We start from the raw sequence: 13,510 nt of genomic DNA, 5'->3' as shown, positions 1-13,510 counted from the left end.
TAAATATTCATTGTTGTTTCTATTTACTGCCAAGTAACACTGGCATTGCTTTTCACCTATGTGCACCTTGTTATCTCCTTTGTTAGTCTTGTGCCTGGTTATTATTCTTAATTTTTTTTTCTTTTCAGTGTTACCTTTCCAGTGGCAAAAACTAATTTTCCTTATTTTTTAATCTTTCTTATAATAATTAAAAATTCAATGAAAAAATAATTTTTTTTCTTACAAGAAAGGCACACAGAAATTTACCAAGTGTGCATGAAGATGATTTGTCCTCCAATAGTCCTTGGATTTTTTTCCCCTACCTAATATAAACAGTTTACTACTGCTTCTTGAAATGAATAACTCAATCACTTTTGCTCTGACATTACCTCCTCAGAGAAAGACTTTGAGACCTACTTGTGCTCTTTCAGTCTTAATGATTCAGAGAAAGTTAAGTTGGGGTTTTCGGGGTTGGGTATTTTTTTTTTTTTTAAGTTTTATTAAACTGTAAGAAAAACTTCTGTCTGGGGTTTTAAAATCCTGATTCTTACCACCTTTCTTCACTGAATGAGAACTCTAATCACCATTAACCATTTTTAAAGTTCTGTAGTTCCATCACAAATATCTTTCTCTAAGGGGGACAAGCAAAAGAAAATAGTATTTCCCAATCTGCAGTAATAGATAGATCCCAGATTTGTGATCGTGGCTAGTGGCTACTCTTTTGTTCTCTCTCTGAAGTTATGTTGCCTTGGAACCTGCCCTTCCTTTAACTTCCCTGTCTACCTTCATCTTTGGCATTTCCTATCCAAAGACAACACCCTCATTACACCTTCATTACATTCATTTGACTGGCATCCATTTTGCTACTTTTGAAACCTTATATGCTTCATAAATAGCCATTATTAATTTAGTTTCAAAGTTATGATCATATTTTGCAGAGCAAATATAATATTTGCAATTGGACTGGAATGCTGTTTCCAGTTCTGGATCTCCCAGTACAGGAATGTTGCAGACTTAAATTGAGCTAGATCAGCAAAGAGCCACAAAGATGATTAGGGGATTATCCTGTGAGAAAAGGCTGAGGGAGCTGGAACTGTTTAAACTTAAAGCAGACTCCTAGGGAGATCTCATCTGTGTGCATTGGTACCTCATTGGAGGACATGAAGAGGAAGGAGACAGGCTTTCTCAGTAGTGCCCTTTGAGAGAGCAAGAGGCAGTGGACTAAAACTGAAAACCAGGAAAATCAGCCTGAAGACAAGAAGATGCTTCTTACTGTAAGGGTGTGCAAGTATGGAACAGGTTACTCAGAGGGGCTACAGAGTTTCCATCTGTGTCGAGTTTCCACCTGAAAACTGCCAAGTCAAAACTCAGTGATTGTTACTTTTAATGCTACATTTTTTTAAAAGTACACAGAGACAGCTATTGCATTTCATGTGAAAATTTTTTCGTTTATTAGATAGAGTATGCATCTTACTGGTAGCATTTTTATGCTTTCCTTTGTAGAGCTATAATTTATGATTTCACAGTTTTCTGCTTTTCGTGTACTGCCACAATTTAAACAAATCTGTTAGCTAAAACAAACCCAATGACTGCTTGAGAAAAGTAGGCCCCCAAACCAGAGAATATTAATAATAAAAATTGTGTTGATGACATACTTTCTCTGACTCAGGCATGAAAGTGATATTTTTTGTTGGCAGATACTGTCTTTAAACCAGGAAGTCGGCTGGCTACATTAATGCTGCTGTCTGAAAGAATCCTTTCAGTGATGTTGTTCATTGCCACTTGCAGAAAGAATTCTCTAAGGTTTCATTTCATGGCTCAATATTGTTGAGATGAGTTTTTGGTCACACAGAAATTTCACAATGAAATCTTTCACACAAAATCTTGACAGAGTTTAACAGTTGCTCATGAAAATTAATATTCCTTTATTTTTTCAGTGTTGTTAGTAATTATGAGCTGCTCAATTGCTCCTTCATTTTTTTTTTTAAATGTTGTTAGAAAATGTGGGAAATAGAAAAAAAATATGCAAGATTAATTGTATCCTCTGAAAGATGCATTGAATTTTAAACCAGGACATTACTATTCTGGTAATGTACATGTTTCATTTGGTTGCTTCTTTTTACTTTTTAGTAGTAAGCTTGTCACTTCTTGCTAGATGTTGAAATGCAATGTTTTATTTCTCTATAAAGTGAATTTTTAATACCTTAGATGAAAAAATATGAGTTTCCTTTGCATTTCTGTATTTTGTTTTAGATAGTCATCCTACCCCATCTGCTAGCTGATTTCTATATAAAGATCTGGTTTTCCATGCTTTAGCTTCATAACTGGGACTTGGGTAAGAAGGACTTGTGAAGATTTCAGATACAGTTTAAGTCATTTTATAAGGCAAAATTAAATTCAGTAAAATCTATACAAATTTACTGATTACATACCAGGTATATGTACACATACAGTGTACTCACCAAGGACTGGTACTAGGGGTGAATTTCATTGGCACTAGGGGTGGGCTGACCCTGGCTGGACAGGGGCCTGCCAAAGCCACTCAGTCACTCTTCAGCTGGTCAGGGGAGAGAAAATGTAGCAAAAGGCTCATGGGTCAAGATAAGGACTGGGAGAGGCTCAGGGAAATTAATTGAAGTTACTACCAGTCAAATCAGAGAAGGGTAATGAGAATTAAATAACAGATCTTAAAATTACTTTCCCTTCACCCCTCCCTTCCTCCTAAGCTTAACTTTACTCCTGATGTATCGACTTGGTCTCCCACAGTGGTGCAAAGGGATGGAGAATGGAAGTTGTGTCCAGTTCATCACAATTGTCTCTGCCTCTCTTTCTTCCTCAGGATGAGGACTCATCACACTCTTCCCGTGCTTCCTCCTATGGGAGAAAGTTCTTCATGGACTTAATGAACTACATGTCTTCATGAACATGTAGCAGGGAGCAGTGAAAAGACATGGTTGGATATCTGAGAATCATTAAGGTTGGAAAAGACCTCTAAGATATCATGGTGCTTATATTATACACTTCTGTGACTTCCAGGCTATTCCTTCGAGCAGTCTGTGTTATGCTGACAAGATGACCCATTCAGTTTTGTTCTTTGGCTCCCTTTTCTCTTGTATTGGAGAGTTAACTTCAGGACATAATTATGGAAATCATAAAAGTGTTGGTTGAAAGGGATCTTGGAAGACTACATACTGCAGTCTTCCTGTTAATGAAAGATTATCACTAACACTGGAGCTTGGCTTTCTTGGTGTTGTCGGGTGCAATTTTTTCAAAACTTCAGGGATGGAGATCACGTAATCTCTCTGGGCAGTTTCAGCTGTGAAGCTGTTTTTCATCCAGTCTGAACCTTCCCACCTGCAGTTCATGGTGCATTCTGGTATGAATTACAATCTTGTCTGACATAACATTTGGCTTCCCTTTGGATTTCTTTTGCCAGCCTTATAGAATTGGTGGAAGAGCTGTAGTGAAGCTTTCATTAAAAAATGAAGAGAACACTCTATGGAGTAAAAGTATGTGATCCTTTATGTTTTAGCTTTTTATTGCCTAGGAATAAAACAAAAACCAAGGTTGGCTTTTATTCATGCCACATTATGCATCATTGTTCACCATAAATCGACAGGTTAAAAAAAATTTTATAAAGAAAATATTTTTATCATTATTTCCCAAAAAAAGTAATATGAAATAAGAGGTATAAATTTAATTTGAGGTTATATCCATAAAAATATGCTGGTCTTTTCAATCTGCTTTCAATTTTCTTTGAAATTGGCCAATTTTTACATCCTCACCAGAAACAACAAATCCTTGTTATTATATGCAATTGAGAAGGAAGTTTTATATAATATATATGCCCACATCATCTTGATAATCAGTGCTTCAAGCAACTAGGCTCAATTTACACACATAATACTTTGGAAGGGATTGTATCAATTTTGATTCATTTTCTACTTCATCATCACATAATACTTTGGAAGGGGTTGTATAAATTTTGATAAATCTTCTACTTCATCAGAAAGTCTCAGTAAAGAGACTTTCTGATGAAGTAGAAAATTTATCAAAAAGTCATTACATAAATAGAAGTATAACTGCTGTAGAATAAATATGGCAGATGACACAAAGAAAAATTAGAGCATGGAATAGATTTTTTTAAAGTGAATTTTGTTTTGATAAATGATATAAAAGCAGTAACGTGTGTGGAGCTGTGAACATGCTAGTCACTGTGCAGTCTGTAATTCAATGTTTTGCTCTTGAAGAGTTTGCGTATCTGTAAGGACTACACAGTTTACACAGAGCAGTAACTTAGTTCACAGTCACAATCCTGGTAAGGCAGTGTAATTGTGTGCTCAATATCCAATGCTACCATGCAAAAAGAGCACATATCTAAACACATTTTTATTTAGCAATAAAGTTTATCATCTTCTCATGTTATCATCAGTTTGCATCCACATGTATTAGTGCAGCAATTACTTTTAAGAACATAGAGAAAAATTGTGCAAAACAAAACAATCAAACAGAATAAATGATTCAGGGTTTTTTGAGCCAGATTGACTATAAAGAACGTTATAGATTCTAGTAATCAATTAATAAATTCTTAGTTCTTTTTAATCCTTTTTTGAATTAATTATGGGATAACATTCTATAGCAATGAATTTTCAGTGTAAACTTCATGTAGTATGCAGAATTTATTCCTTTAGGATTTTTTTTTGCCTAATATTTGCACAGTAAATGTATTGTGTAACTTTAGTATATAAGTCATGGGAAGCAGTCCATTCTCTCTCTTTTTTCCCCTTCCATTTGGAGCTTTATAGAGTTCACCAAAGATACTTCTCTTTTCTTATTTCCAAGTTGAAAAATTCTCTTTCCCCATGCAGAAGATGTTCCAGGCTTGTGGTGTCTATTCTTGCAGCCCTCTTCTGACAGAAATTGGGTCATAGATAAGAGGAGTCAGCAGAAATGATGGGTACTAATAAATTTTTTTTAAATGCTGAGTAGGTTGACATTCTTGGAGAGACAAGAAAGAGAAACTAAAGACAAGGGTATTGAAGTACTGTTGGTAGAGTTATTAAGAAGACATAAATGCAAAAGAGAGATAACTTTGGAATGAAGAGCTGTCATTGCCTAAGAGAAATGACATGTAGTAGACTGCCCAATCAATTTTACTGTTGTAATTAACTACAGTTGAATACAGATAGTGTATATGGCTGTTATATCCAAAAAGGCATTGAAGTGTGCAGCTGTAAATATTGCTCTGGGTGTCAAGATACAGCAAGAAAGATAAGGAGTAATAATTTTTGATAAGCTGTGTTGAAGTTAAAAGATTTCTTAAATTCTTTTATTTCTCCTTTTTGTAGACACTATTCAGTATTTCTAATGAATTTTCATCAAGTTTTTATGTCATTCCCCAGAGAAATAAAACTGTTTTGAATGTAATATGTCATAGTTTTTTCCCTTTTGTAGTACAGTGGATCCCTACTTTAAGGAGTAAATTTAAAAGTAAGTATTTTAATTATCAAAAGAGTTTCAGTTATTAAAAAATTTGCTTATATACTTATATAATATATTTATATAATATAGCTCCTATACAAGAGATATATTAACCAAAATCCATTATTATAGGAATTAGCAGTTTTGATTAACCTGGTATGTTTTCTCATTATTGCTATTAAACTTAGCATTGATGCTGATTAAACACATGCACCTAAGTAAAAATGGAAATATCTTTTCAGTTTCCTAATTTGAATTCCCAAGGCAAAGTTTAATGGGACACCTGTGTGGGTGGGTATGAGATACTGATTGAAAGGGAAAAGGACAAAGCTTTTTGGTAGCATTAAAATGACACCTATTATGAAAGAGATAATATTTCCTGTCCTACAGAGGGAATTTAAATTAAGTGTATTAAGTGCCTCTGTGGTGTGAGGAAACTTTTCCATAAGATGAATGTAAAGAGATGACTTTCTGTATGTCAGAGTCACTGAACATAAGAATCTGAAATTTTGAGTCGTAAGTTAGTTGAATAATATTCACTTAGCTCTCAGTAGTAAGATTCTGTCACTTGTGCATCAATATGCACAACTAGTTGTGTGTTCCTCAGAGATTATATGGTAAAGTGAATGAGGATGGTAACTAAAGCAGTTAGACAAGATTGTTGTATTCTTGATCTTAAGGATAAGAAAGAAAGAAGACCATGGTGGATAAAGTTAGGACTAAAACCAAAACATTATAGCATATTTAAGCATGCTTCCTAATTAACTTAGGAAATCAACATCCAAAGCAGCAGAACATCCTGTACATTTTCTGTTATTCACTTGCATTAGTTGCCTGTACTGCCAGTTAACCTTGTAACTTATTCTGATTCTTCTGGAAGCTGTCTGATTCCTCCTAAATGTAGTGAAGCATAAGGAGATGATAGCTAGAAAAATCAGGACAGTTTTATGTTAACAAAGTCTCCTACTGCTCGCACCGCAACACTTGGCCTTAAAGCAATTCATAATATGACCCTTTAGAAAAGACATTAAGGTTCCTTAAATGTGAGAGAGATATGCAGAGACCTTAAATTTACAGTTGGGCATTTGTTAACACAACATGAAACATAAATCATAATCTTTCATAAGCTAATGGCAGTACTCTGGAATTGGTGAACTACCTTCACCTATGGTGTGTGTCCTCTGCATGAATTTACCAACTCTGAATTTCAGTGATTTTCAACAATTTTCAGTTTCTGGTTAAAATTTTCCAATGCAAGTGCAGACGCCTGCAAAGCTAATCTAGCTGTCAGCTGCTCTTCCAATTGGCCCATTTTTATTTGCCTTTCACAAATAGCTGACTACTAGTCCACACAACACAAGGCATTCACTGACCTAAATGGGCTGAAGACATTTTTAAGGCTTTGTTTAGGCTTCAGTTAATTATTTTAGCGGTTAAGAAAAATATTAGCTTGATAAAAGATGCAGAAAACTAGTCCAAAGTTTAATTTTTTACTTTTTGGATCCACAGATGCCTTTTACTAAATGGAGTAATCCTCAAGTGCATTCAGCTAAGAAATAAATTATATTGCCTAGATCCTAGCAATGTTGGAGAGTAAAACGACAGCCTAGACTCATACTGATGATGACTTACGGTGTAGAAAAAGAATGTGTGATATTCTCAAAAATATTTATAGGTTTTTAGGGAAAGCAAGAGAGATTGTGCCTGCGTGCAAGTATCAAGTGTGTGCCAACAAACAGATGAGACATCATAGGTCTAGTGTTTGAAATAAAGTGCTTGAAAATAAGGTAGATAAGGTAGTTTGTAGTAGTGTTAGAATACTGAGAAAAAATTATATAGCCTCATCAATACTTAAAAATAGCTCAAATGAAGTTTGTTTTAGGAAATGTGTCTGTGTTTAAAAGTTAAATTAAACTGTTAAGAAATTCATTTATTTGTTTCTCTGGTATGCTTAACATTAATGAAAGTAAAGTACTGTTATACATCTACCTGTTCTAGAGGTGTTTATACTTTTGTGATTTGAATATTAATTTGAAATACATATTTGAAAATTTAAAGAAATTGTTTGCAAAATACAAGTGAAGCTAAAAAAAGATATTATGGGGCAAACCATGGTATAGAAATTTGCAAGGTGGACAGGACTAAACCTGAAATTTCATTAGATGTAATCTATACAACCAAAAAGGTCATAAATAATAAATGTAAAAATCATTTCCCCAATGTTAGTTTTAGCTGATCCTAAATGTGAATAATTAGGATGTAAATCAGACTGAAAAACTCTGAATGTTTGATTAGTGATTTAACAGAAATTTAATCAGGTATCTCTGTGCTCCATTTTGCAGCTGAATTAAAACAGATTCCAGAGTCTTTTTCTCCTTCTGATGCTTTTATATGGCCTTTCCATTCTCAGATGTCTAAGAGCACCACAAGAGCAATAGTTCCTTCAGTTTGTCTGTGGATTAGAGTGACAGGTTCATAAATTGAAGCTAAAACGAATCAAATTAATAATAAACTTTTTCACTATAGGACATTCTATATTAGTGTGAAATCTATTCTCTGCTCTGTTAAAATGATGAAAAAGCATCAAAAAGAAAAGTGGTATAGTATAGTTGGAATTTCAATGGTAGAAATGCAAACTTTGAGCTACTTCACTGTTGTGACATGCATATTTCAAGGAGCTGAGTAGAATTCTGTGAAAGCCAAGACTTGTGGGATGCTTCCTAAAATTATTGAAAAAACATTCAGTTAAGCTGAAGCCAGAAGGTGTTAAACAGGAAGTATGCTTAGGGTTGTTTTTAGTATCATTACAAGTGGATTTCAGGCCATTAAAAAATACTTAAAATAGAGCTTGATTGTGTATTCATCCATAAATCCATATTCAGATAAATAATTTTCAGGCTGTTCTCCACTTTTTCAACTTCTGATTTAGAAATAATCCTTCTTCAGTGAGATGAAATGTAGGGAAGTTGGCATCTTAAACATAGAAGTTTAAGTCTCAGTAAGAAAAAGCTAAATATCTCTATCAGCGTAATATGCCCTCTTGTAAGGGGCCAGCAAAGAATTTCTCATGTTCTAATCATCATCCCCCAGCAAAAAGCCAAGCAAACAAAAAATACAATCAAAAGAAAAAAAAAAAGAAAATTAAATAGAAAAGAGAGAGGACAAAATCTCTGTAGATCTTTCTCTTGATCATATTACTCCTTGAAAAAAAGTGTGTGCTTTTATTTGTTCCATGTCTGCTAAATTGAACCATCAATTTTTAAAGATTGAATGATAATCTGTCCCCATTTTAGGTAACAGTAAACTGAGCACAGGCTCAAGTGGATGAATATTTTGTTCTCTAGTTTTTCTTGCTCATGTGTTATTAAGCAACTGCATGATCTGCATTTTAAAAGGTAGTTGTTTCTTTCTGTGTTTGTAATGCTAATGCCAGATTTTGCACCCTTGGCAAAAATACAACTGAATATGAATGAGACCACCAAACTTTTTTTTACATAAGTAATGAAATGCTAGTCAGGCTAAGTCAGGCTATTTTCTCTCTTTCTTTCATTCCTCACTTACTACTAATTATGAATAAATTTGTGACATAATGATATAAATTATGTATTACATTAATAAACTTTGGAATTATCAGGTTTTCTTCCTTTTGGGCATTCTGTGATTAAATTTTCTATTAAAGTATGCTAATAATAAGTATCCAAAATTTACTAGTAATTAGTTTCATTTTGTAGGATATCTATAATTTTGATTTTATTGATCCAATATTTTTTGTTCTGTTTTGTTTTGGATTTAGTGGTCTGGTTTTTTCCCTATTTCTGATAATGCATCTTGACTTTTTCAGGGCTCAATCTCTTATTCTGTTACTACCGGCCATTTTATTGTGTAAGCTTATAAATTGTGATTATTACTGCCTTTTTCATCCTGCTTTAAAACTGTTGTTCTTCCTCTATCAAAATTCAAAACCTTTTCAAATGCCCTATGTAAATAATATGTTTTCAATTTTTATGAAAACCTATCAGCTGGGAAAAGGAAAACAGAAGTTTCATATGTAAAAGTGTAATAATTTGGGAAGGTATATAACAGGATTTACACAAAAAAAATTCAATAGAGGAATAAATTCATCAGAAAACATTTGCTTTCTTTGGCTTATCTGAGTGCCACATTCTCCTCATCTTTTCAAAATAGTTTCATAAGGCATAGTGAGGCAGATAAAGAGGAATTGGAAAATAAGTACATCTTTTGATGCATCATTTTTTGCAGGTTCAAGTAACCACTTGCTAAAATTTTACATTCTGCACTATTAGAGAATTGTGATACTGTAAAAGATTATTTTCAGAGCTGGGACTGTTGCCTTGTGTTGTATAATATCAAGACATTGTGAAGACATAACTTAGGAATGAGTGAAAAATAGTAACAAGCTATATATTCTCTGGTAAAAAAGCTAATTATTGTATCAAAATGACAACTCAGGTTTAATTTTTATTTTAGCAACAGAGAGCTGAGGCAGGTGGCATGCACAGTGTTACAGTGTGGCTGTGAAGCCGATGTCATTGAAGGTAAAAGGCAGCCAATGAGGCTGAAAGCTCAGCAATGTTGATTAAGGTTAGAAAGCAACAACTGAAGCAAAAATAGTGACAGCATTAGGGAAGCTTTAGGGGTAATGGTGTGAAGCTTCAAAAGAGAGGGGAAGAATTCCCCAGCACAATTCATGTGGTTACAGATCTATAGTTCTCAGTTGCAGAGCAAACAACTTACTTTTGTGAGATTGTTGTTCCTGATGGTAAGAAAAGTGAATTAAACTCATGGTCTGCTAAGAAAATAAGAACTTTGTTACACAGGGGATGTCTCCCAAATGGCTTTTTACTGTGTGGTTGGTTGGTTGGTTTGTTTCTCAGAAGCAGCCAGGTAAGAGAAATAGCAAAGAACCACACTATGTACTGGTACTGCATGAGATAATCAAGAAAAAAAAAAAACAAAAACACAAAACATTTACAAGGCATTTCAAAACCTTTGCAAAAAGTAGCACTTTCCCAAGAGGACTTGGTGAGTTACCTTTACATCTTGGGGCTGTGAGGTTTTTTTCCCTTGACTGTTAAACTCAGGAGAAAAACACTACTAAAATCTAAGTGAGGAATTGGTAAAATAAAGTTATTAGGTAATGCTGCCTTAGGGGCTTTTCTTTAATAGGGTAGAAATACATATGGAATATTTTTTCTCAGCCCTTTTTGTGACAACTGCCTCAATTAATTAATCTTTATGGTTTTGTAACAATGAAAAATGAAGAATTGAATTATTCTCATTACATTCTCCCCAATTCTTTTTCACTACTGGGAGCATAGCAGTAGAACAGGAGATTCCCAGTCTCATATGCTCGTGAATCTGAATCTTAACAAGTAAAACTTTTAGAAAGCAATTTTTGTATCATGGATTCCAAGATATTTTTTTTCACAGTATTTTGCCTTTTTTTTTTTTTTTTTTTTAGTATTTTTTCAAGTGCAGTCATAAGCTTTTGGAAGACTTGAATGTAACCAATTATTCACAGACTGGCTCTGTGTCTTGCAGCTTGTACATGTGTGAGGAATTTAATTTGAGTTACTAGCATAATTTTAATTGGAGCTTAATTTAGGACTGTAGGAAGATGTCTGCATCAAAGAGGTGATGTAAAAATTATATTTCCTCTATGTTGCCTATTTGCTTCTGCCATCTTTCACCATTGATGTTTACTTCTAAAAATCTTGTTATTCTTCATTTGACTTTTCTCAGTTTGTGTGTATAAAATTTGGAAGTCAAACCTGAGTCAGGCTGCTCATCTCTTAGGAAGTGTGATTGTGTTCACATTGACAGTTCTAAATCCTTTTGCTCAGGCTCAGCTTAATTAAAATTTTACAATGAAAATTTCAGATGTCTTTGAACATTTTGGTCTAATTTTGAACATTCCTAAAATGAAAAAATATTAATATATTATGATCAGTGCAAGTGTAATGTTACGAGAGGCAGATATTACATATGTATCTAGCACATTTGAAGTATCTTCTTGAATGGTGTGCATAAATAATAACATCTTATTCTTCAAGTCTGTAGTCATCATGCCCTGGGTTAAGTAATGTTGAAAACTCCAACCTTATTTGACCATCTGTAAAAGTGTGTTGAAGTTTGTCTTTGCTGCTATTGTGACCAATGGTTCTCATGATTCACACCTGCTTCAGAGTAGCATTCAGGCTTGCCTCTGTTTCAGAACAGATGTTATGCACAGTAGTAACTGTTCCTTTTTGTTGATATGGCTTCAAATAAACAATTAGGAGAATGGCTTAAGAGCTTGCTAGATTAGTGAAATTGTTTTATTGTTATGTACTTGTTCAGGTTTGTAACAGTTATAATAAGACAACAAAACACTGAAAGTGACTGAGGACTTTGCCTCTGAGATGTTTCTCTGCTAAACTGTTAAGCAATATGACACTAAAGAGGGAGTTAATACCTTATCTAAATGCAGAGGAAGATAAACCAGTCCAACTGCTTCAGTTTGTGTCACATAACCAGTGAATTGTGTGCAATTGCAGTGAATGATTTCTGGATCTTTCAGTTTCTGTTTTTTAAAAATCTTTTGCTACCAATATACAGAATATTTTAAAATATTGGGGAATGGCTATTTCCATAACTGTCCAAAATTTTTGTCCTACTTGATGACTTGTCCTTTAAAACTTCTTGAACCTTCTTTGTTTTTTTTTAAATCTAGAATGTACAAAGAAATTCCTGCACATTTTTGCCATAGGTGACTGGATTGGCACGGTACAGATTGTGATACACAGTTGTTACATATAAATACCTTCTTTTATTTTATGAACTTGAAACCTGTAGTTCATAGATGTACCTTTGTGGCTTTCTGAGGTATCCACACATCTGCTGCTTTCCTTGACAATGGCAATTCAGATGCTGCTATCACCATGGGAATGGTACTCCTGAATGAAGCTGCTACCTCCAAAGGGGATGTTGGAAAAAGGAGAAGTAAGTTATACTTTATAGCTAAAGTAATGCTTGGACAATTAGAAGACACTGCAAAATTACAAATGAATATCTGATTAAGCTTTCAGACAGTCTCTACTTAAACCAATTTTTACCTTTAGTTGTTTGGAAAAGAGTAGAGCATAAAAATTCTGTTGATAAAACTGCATTCACATGAAATAGTAACAGTAAAAAAATACTTTAAGCATTTTCAGCCAAGGTACAGCTTGACACAGTATCTCTACTACATTGCATAAATGCTTTTTGGCTCTTGAATTATATTAGAAGTCAGTGACATTAAAGAACAAGAGTTTCAAAATGTTGGTTTCAGATGACAACATCCAAAATAGTGTGAAAATTCTTTTATTTGGTACTCTTGCAAGTATCGAGTCTCCAGAGGAAGGTGGAAGCCCAACAGTAGGTTTAATGCAGAACATACCTAATCTGAAATGTCTAAAGATATTTAGCTTGAAGTGCAATTTTTAATGTTTTCTGAAATTTGTTGGTACTCAGAATATTTGTGAGATTTTTTTCTCAATGAATCACATAAACACACAATATGAAAGTGTTTTATCCAGAATCAAACTTCCTCACTGTTATGTCAAACAAGGTTTTACTGAGTATGACATAGGTTCAAACAAAGATGCCTATCTGCCTTTGCACTTTTTATATCCCCTGACTTATTTTTCTTATATAAGCCATTGAAGGTCTTTGGAAGATACCAGATTTCCTACACTGCCTCCTCTTTCTTTTGAGGTCAGTTCTTTAGGTACCCTGTAATACACAGTATTGCAGATAGAGCTGGCCAACCATTTTCTTTAAAAGGATTCTAGAACTCTTCATGATAACTAGAGTGAATGGGTGAATGGCTAGAGATATCTCTAATCTATAGTAATTAGAGACTCTCCTTCAGCAAGCTGTAGATGTGTCATTAATTCTGAATATCTTCTATAGTAGCTAGCTTTAACAGTGGTGTCAAAGTGATGCTTTAGGTTTTATCTTTTATATTTTTCAGATTCTGTACTGCTTTAGTGTGTAGTTCTGAGCTTCA

General features: G+C 33.9%; 1 protein-coding gene across 1 annotated transcript in view; it reads left to right on the top strand.

Moving 5' to 3' along the window:
* Nucleotides 1–13,510, top strand: part of TUSC3 (tumor suppressor candidate 3) — a 109,608-nt gene that overhangs the window by 86,725 nt on the left and 9,373 nt on the right. Inside the window, exon 8 of the mRNA XM_054632960.2 lies at nucleotides 12,388–12,462. Coding sequence (XP_054488935.1) covers nucleotides 12,388–12,462 — 75 coding nt within the window. The remainder of the gene's footprint in view (nucleotides 1–12,387; nucleotides 12,463–13,510) is intronic.

This window comes from Agelaius phoeniceus, chromosome 4, assembly GCF_051311805.1.
Source record: "Agelaius phoeniceus isolate bAgePho1 chromosome 4, bAgePho1.hap1, whole genome shotgun sequence".
In the NCBI taxonomy this organism is placed as follows: domain Eukaryota; kingdom Metazoa; phylum Chordata; class Aves; order Passeriformes; family Icteridae; genus Agelaius; species Agelaius phoeniceus.
Note: the sequence above shows the minus strand (reverse complement) of the source record. Positions and strands in the feature narration are given on the sequence as shown.